Below are 13,339 nucleotides of genomic sequence, written 5' to 3'. Positions count from 1 at the left end.
ACTCTCGTAACTCTCCTATTCTAAGCAAAAGGAAATTATTAATTTTTCGCTATGCCGGTTTACCCGGAAAAAGTAAATATTGAGAACCGCATACAACAGGGCGTACCGAAGAGGATCGATTTTGAGGGAGGATTCGAGGATTGCGCAAATTCCATCTTCATTTTGGCGAAATCTTGGAATTTTTCTTGAAAAGAGTTGTTCCAAAAAAGGTTCGTCGACAACTACACTTGAGGGCTTATGGCTTAAGCGCCCCCAAACTTCAACCCCTGGCGACGCCACTGCTACAAGATAAAAACAGTTCTTTGAGTTTTAGGTCGAACCATGTTCTTATCACAGAACGCTTTAGGACGCCATTCGACGAATATTTCATTTCATTGATTTATCAAATATTCTTCAGGAAGGCCTACCGGCACAAGCACTAGTTTTTCAAAAATGTTAGTCCCTTTTAGTTTTTTTTTGCATTATACCATTATTCTTCAATTAGTTTAACGGTACATTATAATGGTAAAATTGAGGGTATCGTCTTGGCTAAGCATAGAGCCACATGTATCATTCGACAGAATTCGGGTACGAAACCCCTATCGGAGAAGGTAAAGTTAAAAATATACAGGGATTCTCAATTTAATTGACAGATCATTCAAATCGTTTATTATCTAGAATAACAAAATATTCTGGGTATATTTTTGCAATAGGGATCACTCTAAAAATAAAATTTTTCAGTAAATAAACATTTCCAGGTTTCAGATTTTTTTTACCAGGGCTTGTTTCAAGAAAATCAGAGGGGACGGTAGTCCGCACAGCAAGATCCGGGAAAGTGACTAGCTTTTCGAGACCCGAAGCAACTAAGGGCCGATTTCAGCCCCTTGTGTCTCCTCAACCACTCAGAATAGCGAGACAAGCAATATACCATTGGAAAGACCAGGCGCATACGACAAACTTACAATAAAACTATATATCTAGGGCTGTTATGCTAATAATACGACGTAGTTCAAAGATAGCCAAATGTAAAAAAAAAACTTTCATCTTCTTCCTCTTCTTGCAGACCGCTCTAGAGAAAAACTACTTATCCGATTTGCATACCAATTACCTTCCACTTGGTTTCCCATTGTGGCGTTCCAAAAACTATCACATTTAATTATTTCATGGGTTCAACATTTTTAATTAATCACAATTTTGGATCTATAAAATGAAATAAAATATACAAGTTTTAAAATTATTTCATTCTTAGTCAAAGATTTATCCTTTAAACCAAATAAGGTTGCACACTTTATTCCCCATTTAAAATATTATTAAATATAAAGTTTTTTTTTTTAATATTTGGCAAATATACCTTGGCTTCTCTATCAATGGTGTGCTCTTCACTGCCGTTTTGTTATTTAAGTTTTCATACAAAATAACCAATTGTCTGATTTAAATATTGTTCTTAATTTTAGGGACAAGACATTCATTACCTTGAACCCGTTTGCATGTTCTCAACAACAAGGTCTCGTCATAAATAAGTTACGCTACCTCAAATGTTATCTGAAATTATCTACAGTTGACCTTCAAAACTATTCTTAATCCACTCAAGCTTGCCCCATGAGATCTTTATTCGCAAAAAAAAATATTTTTTAGCGTTGGGGGACAAAAAACATATTTCTCATACAAATAAGTATTCTTGGCGTCAAAGTGGTTATAAACCCATCCAAGTTAAGTAAAAAATAAAGCGACGAAAAACGCATTAAGGAAAATTTAATTACTGGAGAAAAAGTATGATCATAATCAACTTCCTAAATCGGACTAAAGTCCTGTGCGACTATCCTTGCCTTAAATTAGATGATATTGTCACATTGGTATTTTTTTACGGTATCCTTTTGTATACTTATTTGCTAGTTACTCTCCTAGCTCTTCAACATGTCTGTCAACCAGCGTTTTCATTTCTTCGTCCATGGTTTTTATTCAATGATGCTACCTACTGGGGTGCTGCTATATCATATTTTTAAGTCTAAGGTATTTAATATTCTGATAAAATACGCGAAAAGGTAGATTAGTCCATAATTAAAAGGGATAATATATCTAAATCGTAAACAAATTTGAAGAAATTAAAAAACCTACTAATAACTCGTACCGATAGGTCTTCGAGCGAATCTCGGATCAAATAGATCTTCGAGTAATAAACTACATAAAAACTAATTTCTTCAAATTTGTTTACGATTTAGATATATTATCCCTTTTAATTATGGACTAATCTACCTTTTCGCGTATTTTATCATCCTTCTCACAGTCCATAGGTGGTCTCTTGTAACTTAACTTATCGTATATACTATTCTCCACCACACTCCCCCCTTTTCGGCTTTCCGTTGCTATGCAACGCGTTTTGAAATTTTTAATGTTTAGGCTGAGTTTCTCTTTTCGGTGTTATAGTCGCCAGCCAGATTTCCCGCACGGTGCTGATGAGTTCCAAATAGAACGAAGCCGGTCTACCGTTGGAATTTCTGGCTATTTTATTTAGTTTTTATGTAGTTTATTACTCGAAGATCTATTTGATCCGAGATTCGCTCGAAGACCTATCGGTACGAGTTATTAGTAGGTTTTTTAATTTCTTCAAATTTTTTTACGATTTAGATATATTATCCCTTTTAATTATGGACTAATCTACCTTTTCGCGTATTTTATCATCCTTCTCACAGTCCATAGGTGGTCTCTTGTAACTTAACTTATCGTATTTAATATTCTGTACAGTTAACCTCAAAAGGTTCTGATACATCATCATATTTATTCGTTGATCACCATAACTTGGTGTTAGCATTATTTCGGCTTAAAAACTTTCTGTCTATATACTAGGGTGCATAAGATATTTGAACACAGGTTTGGATGGAACCTTTTTTCCTCATTATCATAGTGGCTACGCCACTGGCTTGTCCTATCGTCTTTCCAGACTAACAGCTGGTTATATATTCTCAGACCCAGCATTATTGTCTTTTCTTGGCAGTATGTTAATTTTATGACATTCGTGTTGTTTAATGAGATCAGCGTCTTCGGCTTCAGCTGGTAGCCTAGTTTCATTATGTGAGTTACCAGCTCTTCATCGGACGCCCAACTTTTCACATCTCCATTTCTACTTTTACCCGATTGCTTAGTGTATGTTTTGCCGAACTTCTCTTTCGTGGTAAGTGTCTACAACCTTGCATTCATCTGAATACCTACTCTATCCAATTAAAACACCCAGCTTTTCTTTATGATGAAGGTTTATCTTAAGCTCTGGTTTTCGAATATTTATAAATGATAAGCGCTGAGTTTTAAAACACATACTGTACCCCTTCTCAAAAAGGGAGTGACGAAAAACGGTTCTTCAATTAGGCTGCAACTTCAGCTCATTACCGACAGTGTAACTTTGAGCTTTCCAAAAGCGGTCGTTTTAAACCTAAAAGGGTTCAATTTATTTTCACCATTCATTGCGGGAGAACGATCGTTCGTTCTTTGATGCGGTGAGAAAATGATCTAATCATCTGGAGTCGTGGATGAGCAATGTGCTGATGCGAGCCAAACATGTCTCCCAGACTCCTTTCCCCTTTGATTTTGTTAATATCCGTGGCCAGGTCTCTCCCTTGGAATATGTACTTCTCGGTGATCTAGTTTATCTTTACTGACATTTCTCGTCCAACAATCACCTCATCTCGTAGCCAGAACGTCTTATTTTTACCCAAAGCGATAAATTAATGTGACTGAATTAATAACAAATCAAGAAAATCAGGGTTTGTATTTTACGCGAACATCTGTTAACGTCGAATTGGATTTATTTCAATTGTTCCGGATATAATCGACGACTTATTACAATGATACATTAGAAATATCACTTAAATGACAATATGTGTCTAAGATAAATTGGAAATGTTATAGTACAAATACAGTGTAATATCGTGTAGTTTACTTATAATTTTTGCTACAGAAGATTGTTGAAGAACTACATTCCGTAAGTAATATTTTATTTCTTCATCCAGTTGAGCCGATAAACATTCACTAAAACCGAAATTATACGTCGAAAATCGTTTTAATTAATTTTAATTTCAAGAATGTAATTAAATCTTTTTACGAAAACATGTGTATAAAATCGTTTAAATTAAATGTTATAACAAGAATTTAATTATATTTAATTAGGAAAAACCACTTTTTATTAGCTTTGCTCTCAAGCCACCTCACGCTCTAGCCATAAGGTCATTAAATAAATCAATTGTTTTTTAACGTAATTCTTTGCCCCTCTCGCTCCGACGTGAACCTAAACTATGATACACGTCAATGGTCTCGACAAATTCATTCTCACGACAGTAGAAATTAATACATTCTTAATAATATCTAATAAGTTTTATAAGAAACAAATAATGAAGCAATATTTTTTTAATTAATTTAATATGTAAAGAAAATAATTTGAGAAAAAGGTCCAAGTGTAAAAGTATTTTATATGAAGAATTTATCTATAGAAACAACTTAACATATATCTTAAGATTATACTTAGAAACGTTTGGTACGAGTAGACCATAAATTGTTAACCTTTTTTAAAAACCTAAAATATAGTTTTTATTTTTAATGACGAAAATTGGGAAAAGCATATTAAAAAACAGTATATTATTATAAGTATATCAAGTTCATTTTAGCTATATTTTCAACGAGTGAACGAGAAAAAACCTGTTTAGTAGTTTAGATCTAATGAATATGGTAAAACTGAATAATAAATGTTTAAAATTGTTATCGACCCGTTTGAAAACTGCGCAGGGCCAACAGGCTCGTATAGTGCTCGGAATTGTTTAATCATTATCCACAAATTTTCCGATTTATTTAAAAGACGTTTGCAAAAAGAATATCATTTTAACTTATTTAATTATTTTTTTACGCAACCAAGCATTTATTTGAATAACAGTGGTATTTATTTAAATAATTGTTTGTTTTATTTAAATAATAGGCTTATTCACTTTCGATTATTTAAACATTTTATAATTTTTATTCAACTATTGGTTATTTAAATAAATATTATTTAAATATCGCCGAGCTTATTTTATTCATGGATAAAAATTAATCGAATGCCGAGCACCAGGCTCGTAAGCTCTATTCTAAAAATAAAATTCTACTTTTGGTTTAGAAAATGACGAAACTACAAGGACCATCAAGTTTTATTTTTTTCGGAGCCATGTTGATCATGGCATTTAATCAAATAAACGCAAAAAGCAATGGTGAGTTAAATATTTATTGTTTTTCAATAAAATCAATAATATATAATTAGATATTTTTACTATATAATTACATGATTATGATAATATCCAAATATCATTCGGTCTTGACGGTTTGGCACTCTCTCACGCGATCGGTCGTACACTCCACACGTTAGGTTGAATGTTTTTCTTCAAAGAATCGCTATTAGCGTTCAGCCTGGCAATACTGCCTCCGTATTGAATACTTTCCCTCCGAAGCTGTGCTTTAGTACTATTTGTAATCACTGCTCTAGTTCTTTTTAAATATTTTGTACAATTTATTTTACAAAATATAAAATTTAAATTTCAAAAATATGGACTAAGTTTTATGTAGACGTTTAGTTTTCATGTCAAAGACTATTTTCAATTACTCAACAACTTCATTAAATTGATAGCGAACCGTTATGTTCAACAGTAATATGGTCAAGGGATTAATTGTAATGTTGGAGGTAACTGAACGCAAGACGCAAAAGGATAATAGTTTAATAAAAGTTAGAATGGCGAAATTCAACATTTGCAAAAACAATTTTCCAAATTAAGACCTTGATTTTAAAAATACAACCACTTAAATGTATCCCTGCTCTCATTAAACAAACATAAAACTGGGCGTTTTAATCAAAAGTGTACTAAACAATTTTTGGTTTTAACTGCTACTGAAATTTATTTTCTTTTTTACGTTTCTATTTGAAGGAAATCATCTGAGCCTCGAGAAACGTGAAATACCGATGAGTCCCGATAAAGCGGTGGATTGGGTGACTCATTGCTGCCCGATGAAAGACATCATCGGCAAGACCCCGAATATGATTCTAGAGAGAGTGGTCTGTTGTGCAGTGTTAGGATGCTATGAGGAGAAGAATGTCAATACTGACCTTTGTAATTGCTGTGACGACGAAGATATTCAAAATCCTTTCCATTGGTTTGGCAAATGAATACCGTTTTTTAGAAAGGTGCTTTTACACTCATCACCTTTATTTATTTTATTAATATTAATTTCGTTATGTAAATTGACCATATATTTAGAATTTTACTTTATCAGTGCTTCCAATAAATTTTTGCGCAAAATGCGCGTGATGTGAAATGGCTTAAAATATTATAAAATAAATCATGATTGAAACCACTAAAATGCGTGTTTTATTGCCGTATTGTATTTATTTACATCCCGATTCATCTGTTTTATTGTGTCACCTGTAGCTAGATTTTCGCTTGACATTGCTCCTCAACGCCAAACCGCAGAATTTCTTACGTCGACGTCCCGTAGTGTAGTGTTTTCACTTGGCGCGGGTTTCGTCAAGCGGAAATCACGTGGTTTTCTGAATTCCGGTTTCATTTTCTCGAATGGATGACGATGTGGGTTTTGTTATAAACGCTCACATTAAACTAATAGATTTAGTTTTATTTACGGGATTCAAATTGAAATTTCAAATTTTATTTTATTTATTGCACTTACGAGGAGACTACCCGAGGTGATAATCACCGATTTGGTTGAAACTAGGTGCGTTTGTAGACCTTATGGTAACATGAAATTTCACCAAGGGAAAAATTGCAATGGGTATTAGTTTTGCCATGGCAACCGAAACTGTTTTTGACAACACAGTATGTATATTTTCTCATTACCACCTACATGACCACCTAGTTTCAACAAAATCGGTGATTATCACCTCGGGTAGTCTCCTCGTTAGAGTTTTGTACAATGGGGTATGAGGGCCAAGTCATCGAGATAATTATAGCCCTCTTTGTAAAAGGATCTACAGAACAAATTTTACATTTCATTTTTCATGTTAATTTAAGAAAAATAACAAAAAATAACGGAATAAAATTAATTCGACCCCTAAAAAAATAATTTCTTAACCCTATTTTAATAACCAAAAATAAAGTCGATTTCTGCCTAATTTTAAAAATCAATATCCCTGTAAAATTGTACCCCTTACTCATAAATTTGAAGTCATAAGTTGGTGTTTCAGTAGACCATCCATGAACAATGTCAAATGCTACTGCTAAAAACGTCCATGGAATTAACTTTTCAGTAGTTTTACGTTGGGACGTTATTAATACATTTTTAGATCTTGTGGTTATTTTTATTTAAAAAAATAGTGAACTTAAAGAGGCTATCGGAATGACTTTTATATTTTTTACCTCTCCTAGTGTATAACCTAGGAGGGGTTACACAATCATCCTGTCTGTCTGTGTGTGTGTGTGTGTGTGTGTCTGATTATCTGTGGGCTGCGAACGCGTTCGCATTTTCCGTGCAAAGGTTAATCATTGCGTACGCAGTTTCTCGTAATTTCTGCGTTCGCAGTTGCTAGGACTGTCGAAGTGTTGGCAAAACCACCGTGCGATGGTGAGCGTTAACGGATTAATTTGCGGTTGGGTTGGGTTTGGATGGTGTTTTTTCGTTAACGCTCACCGTCGTGTCAGTTTTAATTCATATTGTTTGGATATTTCGTTATTGTAATTTTTATGTGTAGGGTATGAATGTTGTGCTTGTGTTAAGACGGTTGTGGGTGTTGAGTTTGTTGTGTTTGTGTTTGTACGGGCATTTTTTCTTCAACTTCTTCTTATTGACTTTTGGGACGGACCGAGTGCGATGCAACCTCTCAACGTCCAATGGCAGGGTTTCCACCAATTATCCACGGTATTCGTCTTAGTATCAATTTGCGATTTATTGGCGCCGGCCGGGAATCGAACCCGGGTCTGCTGCGTGCAAGAGATTTACTCTAACCACTAAGTCACCGACGCTTGTTAAGCTACGGTGTTTTTCGAAAACCGCTTTGGCGAATGTCCTTTACGAAGTTATAACGTTAGGTACTATAATTTAATCTACATCATTTTTTATAAATTATATTAATCTTATATTTAATTAAATATTTATAAACTATATTAATCTTATATTTAATTAAATATTTATAAATTATATTAATCTTATATTTAATTAAATATTTATAAATTATATTAATCTTATATTTAATTAAATATTTATAAATTATATTAATCTTATATTTAATTAAATATTTATAAATATAAACCTATGAAAGTAAAGGAACAATTATGATAAGGCGTGTTTTTTTACTAACGGATGAATACAATATCTGTATATATTGTTTATTGAACTTTGTTTTTTAATTTTTTTGAACTTGATAAAGTCTAAATATTTTACGTATGAAAATTTAAAGGTCAAATCTTGTTTTAGCACAGTCAGCAGATAAAATGGTTAAAGGGTAGAACCCGTTAGTTTTTTGTAATTCATTTCGTTTTTTCAGTCTTTTTTATCTATTTTGTGTTTAGCGTATTAGTTTTCAAGGGTAATGGTTCATTTATGAAGAAATTATCGAATTGTTTACATAGTGGTCTGGGTTTTTAACTGGGTCGTCATTACTTAGTAATTTATTTTAAACGTTTTCTCGACTGATTAAGATGTTTAATGCCGTTTATCAATTGGGTTTGTTTGTTTTATTTATAAAGAGCCCTAACTATTCCGTCTACGGTCATTTATTGATATACGAGCTGTCGTTTAGTCAAGGGGCTTTCTGTGCTTTGTGAATGGTAAGTTTTTCGCTTCTTGTTAATTAATTTTTTATTGGTGTGGATATTTGGACATCTACGATTCCTAATGCAGTCATTGATTTCCTGGGTGTGTGAGTCATTATATGATATTGGAAATTGGACGGTATTGGTCTTTATCATGCGGTATGTGTCACAACGTCAAGCGGAAGTCTACGAGTCGTCCACTACCAGATGTCGAATATAGCTATTGTACGGTATCTTCATCAAGGGCGAGTGTTGAAATAACATAAGCGTTAAAGATGCGGCAAGTATTTTGTAAGCGAGAAAAATACAAATAGGTACCCTCTGTAGATATTTCTTTCATTAAAATTTGCTTCGTATTATATTTAACTGATAAACTTGTTCTGTAAATAGGGTTACATTCAATTGTGCATTGTTTTAGTACGTCTAACTCGCTGTTGTAATTTATAATTTATATTATTCTGAATAAATTAAACTCGGTTGTTTCGTCTCAATTATTTTAATTCAAATTAAAATTTTATACCGGGCGGGATTGAACCGGGATTACGTTTTTAGTAAATAACTCTGAATTGCGGAGATATCTTTAAGGGACGTCTCGAGAAATTAATACCACTAGGGACAATTCTTCCGAGGAGAGGTATATTTTGGCTTCCCAACTTGTTATATATAAAGTTAACGCAGGATAATCTGTAGATCTGATTAATGTTTAACAGTTTGCTTTTATTATAAACTGGTTTAGTTGGAGCTAACCATTCTATATACTTCAAAGCTTTTATTTTGGGAGTTTGTTAATTTTCTATAGCTAATTATTAGAATTATTACCCAATGCAACTACTACATAATTTATATACAAGCAAAACAAACTATAACCATTTTCGGGCGTCCTCTATCCATTTAAATGGTTTTTAACCAATTTTAGGGTGGTGTCAATTCCCCTTTAAGATATGGTGCCAGCCTCTCTACAAATGATAATTTAGATCTTGCGACGAACTACAGGAGTCAAGGGAGTGACTTGACGGCTGACCAAGAATGTAACCGCGTGTTATTTCAGTTATATGAATAAACGTTTCTTGTTTAATTTAGAGTAATTCTTTAGTTGAACAGTTGTAAGTAGAACATTACACTTCCTTGTCCATAATGGATAGTCGTCCAGAATCCAGTCGATGACTTCTTCGGGAGCCATGACCATCTCTTCATAAATGTTCTCTGGCGTGATCTTGGTTTCAGGATCATTTGGTCGAATAAGAAAGTTCTTCGGGTGGAAAGTTTTACTTAATGAATTCCAACCTATACATACTAAAATGAAAATCAATTGAAGACTTAGGCCTAAGGTGGTGCCTTGGGTATTAGCCTAGCTGATTATTATTATTATTATTATTTATATTTTATTATCGAAAAAAAGGGAAGTAGAAAAATTAGGAAAAAGCTAATACCAACATCTAAAATGTTGTGGTATTTGGGGTCATATTGTACCCCTTCTCAAAAAGTGAGTGACGCAAAACGGTTCTTCAATTAGGCTGCAACTTCAGCTCAATACCGACAGTGTAGCTTTGAGCTTTCCAAAAGCGATCGTTTTAAATCTAAAAAGGTTCAATTTATTTTCACCATTCATTGCGGGAGAACGATCGTTCGTTCTTTGATGCGGTGAGAAAATAATCTAATCATCTGTAGTCGTGGATGAGCAATGTGCTGATGCGAGCCAAACATGTCTCCCAGACTCCTTTCCCCTTTGATTTTGTTAATATCCGTGGCCAGGTCTCTCCCTTGGAATATGTACTTCTCGGTGATCTCGTTTATCATTACCGACATTTCTCGTCCAACAATCACCTCATCTCGTAGCCAGAACGTCTTATTTTTACCCAAAGCGATAAATTAATGTGACTGAATTAATAACAAATCAAGAAAATCAGGGTTTGTATTTTACGCGACCATCTGTTGACGTCGAATTGGATTTATTTGCAATATCTTTCTAATATAAATTGAAAATGTTGTAGTATAAATACCGTGTAATATCGTGTAGTTTACTTATAAACATATGAAACATAGATAACCTGTAATGTCTTTAGATGTGTTAGTATAAAATTAGACATTAGTCTAATGTAGGAGTCAGTCATAGATTTGTGTTTATAATAATTTGGTAACTGTGACCAAGTGAAACGAAGTAAGTCCCCTACATGACTGACGTATTTATATTAATTACAAGGACTCGACAACAATTTTGTAATTTTTGGGAATCGCGATAGTGGCGGCACCGTTCCATTTGGGCTCTAAATCGGCAGATCCTGTTGGCCCGTCCAGTTTAATCCTCACCTTCTGCAGCAGATTGGTCAAGACGAGGAAGATGTCGTTGCGAGCCATTTTCTCGCCCAAACAGATTCGCTTTCCCTCTCCAAAGGCCAAGAAGCCCGTTCGGTCGTTGTCGAAGGTACCATCGGCCTTTCGAAACCTTTCTGGTTTGAACTTCTCGGGCTCGGGCCAGACCTTCGGGTCCGCGTGAACGGCAGCGGAGTGAAATATAACGAAGGTACCTTTCTTGATTTTGTGACCTCCAAGCTCCGTGTCCACGTTGGCAGCGTGTGGGACTCCCAATGGAACGGCGGTTCTAAAACGCATACACTCGGCCATGAAAGCCCAAATGTAGGGGCAGTTCTTTCTGTCGGCCTGCAATGGCATTCGGTCATGGCCTAGGAACGCAACCCAATGTTACTTTTGCGTTTCAATCAAATGTGAAAAGTGACCAACCAATTTGTTCTTTAATTTCTTCTATCAATTTTTCTTGGATCTCGGGATGACAGGCCATTATGAGAATCATCCATCTAATTGTTGTGGCTGTAGTTTCGGTAGCGGCTAGATATTCCGAAATTTACATTAATTATTTCTGAGGTAGGTAATAAGAGCGCATTTAACGAACCCATATACAAAGCTCCAATAATTTTCATCATTTCGTTGTCGTCCAAATACTGCGTCACGTCGTTGTCTTCTCCCTCTGCCTCGATTTTAGAGGTAATCACCGCGTCAGTGAAGCTCCGGATTTCCCCTGAGTAGGTTGAGAAGTTCCAAACATCAGTGTACCATAAGTACTTTTGTTCTTATCCAATGGTGAACTAACTACCACACTGGCCCCTTAGCTTAATCTTTATTAGGACTGTGAGGGCTTCTATAGTTTGGCAAGTTCTGGCCCATAGGTTTAAGCTATTCAGCTTAATGGTTAATGCACCATCAATATATTTCTGTCTAACGATCTTACCTCTTTGATAGGTCTTTTTTGTGTCGTCGAACTTCTCTCTGAGAAACTGTCCGAAACCTTTGGCCGTATTCTTGACTGCCAAATCGCGGTTGTAATACAAAAGCAGTAGCCAGGGGGCGATGTCTCCCGGGCAGTTTCCGCCCAGTCTCTGAATTTCGCTGTACAGAAACGACAGTTTTTGGTATTCCGCTTGCGTTAGACCTCTGGTGCTATTTTCAAAGACACCATTTAGTGTCTCAGATCCTCGTTAATAAATGGTTCTAATTATTGCCTCACCCGAAAGCGGTTTCGGAAATGATGTTAATCATCATGATTTGGACGTCAGCGCTGGGGTCGAAAGGTCTTCCTTCGAACTTGAGGATTTTCGACACGAACTCGTCCATATCATTCTTGACTATTATGGACAGTTTTTCGCCATCGACAAACTTCCTCACGGCCGCGCCGCCAACCTTTCTGCTGATTTCCCATTTGCGGTCGCTTTTCTCGTTAATGATGCCCATAAATTCTTTCTGAAGGTGTTCAACTGCAAATCTTTAGTTATTAAAATTGAAATAACGATAACAACTTCCCTTACGAAAAAACATCATAGAATTCTATAGACAAAAAGGCAGTTATTTCTTCAGATTTCCATAGATACACATAAAGAAATGAAAAGAGATTTGGCCCAATCCTCTATGTTGATATCTATCATAATATTAAAGATATTTTCTATAGCTTCTATAGAGAAAACCTAGAATAGGGCTCTAAAAATTCTAGATATTATAACACAAAAAGAAAGATCTAAAGGTAAGGAAACCTAGAAATATCTATAGAAATATATAGACTCTATAGCACCACCTTTTTTAGGTCTGAACGATTCTTTAGAGCTTTTTCATGAGGATGAAGAAAAATTTTAGGTGCAAAACTTAACATGATCTCTGGTTAAAATATCGTTTTTCTTCTGTATGAGCCCTTCCTTGGCGAGTTCCCAATCGGCCACGACGATGATAGGCCGTGAAGCCCCCCACACGGTAAAAATCCCTCCGTACTTGTTCTTCATGTCGATCAGAATATCCGAAAAGCTCTTCTGCACTCTAAAAGCTGAAGATTTTCAACACGGTTAACGATTTTTCCACAGTCGCGCATAATACATTACTTTACAAAGAACATTTCCGATGACCGGAAGTGGAAATGGTCCCGGTGGATATTCTCTCACTTTCATGCAAAATTGCACCAAGTAAAACGTTACCAGTCCGATTAATAAAGCCGATAACCAAGACGTTCCCTTTTTCAGGCTGTCGGTGAATAATATCGACTTTAGGACGTCCATTTGAACACCACTGTGGGCTGTGGCACGACCAACGTGAAA

At 35.1% G+C, this 13,339-nt stretch overlaps 2 protein-coding genes across 3 annotated transcripts; one reads left to right on the top strand and one right to left on the bottom strand.

Annotated features, from left to right (window-relative positions):
* Window positions 1–3,889: 3,889 nt before the first annotated feature.
* LOC149927202 (uncharacterized) lies at window positions 3,890–6,167 on the top strand. Of its 2 annotated transcripts, none has more exons than XM_090157560.1 (3): window positions 3,890–3,952; window positions 5,114–5,204; window positions 5,913–6,167. In XM_090157560.1, the coding sequence occupies exons 2-3, from the start codon at window positions 5,117–5,119 to the stop codon at window positions 6,149–6,151; spliced, it is 327 nt and encodes a 108-aa protein (XP_090013686.1). In that variant the 5' UTR covers window positions 3,890–3,952; window positions 5,114–5,116; the 3' UTR covers window positions 6,152–6,167. The 2 variants fall into 2 exon arrangements, with proteins under 2 accessions (XP_090013686.1, XP_090013687.1); XM_090157561.1 differs by lacking the exon at window positions 3,890–3,952 and adding an exon at window positions 4,693–4,767 and having other exon boundaries at window positions 5,078–5,204.
* Window positions 6,168–10,797: 4,630 nt separating this feature from the next.
* LOC149927201 (cytochrome P450 1A1-like) lies at window positions 10,798–13,310 on the bottom strand. The gene is made up of 7 exons (XM_090157830.1): window positions 13,132–13,310; window positions 12,897–13,071; window positions 12,268–12,522; window positions 11,992–12,200; window positions 11,656–11,781; window positions 11,487–11,591; window positions 10,798–11,428 (listed from the first exon to the last, which is right to left on the bottom strand). The coding sequence occupies exons 1-7, from the start codon at window positions 13,298–13,300 to the stop codon at window positions 10,941–10,943; spliced, it is 1,527 nt and encodes a 508-aa protein (XP_090013956.1). The 5' UTR covers window positions 13,301–13,310; the 3' UTR covers window positions 10,798–10,940.
* Window positions 13,311–13,339: the final 29 nt, after the last annotated feature.

This window comes from Leiobunum rupestre, chromosome 9, assembly GCF_980474605.1.
Source record: "Leiobunum rupestre chromosome 9, qqLeiRupe1.1.hap1, whole genome shotgun sequence".
Taxonomy (NCBI): domain Eukaryota; kingdom Metazoa; phylum Arthropoda; class Arachnida; order Opiliones; family Sclerosomatidae; genus Leiobunum; species Leiobunum rupestre.
This window is presented reverse-complemented; position numbering and strand designations above follow the sequence as displayed.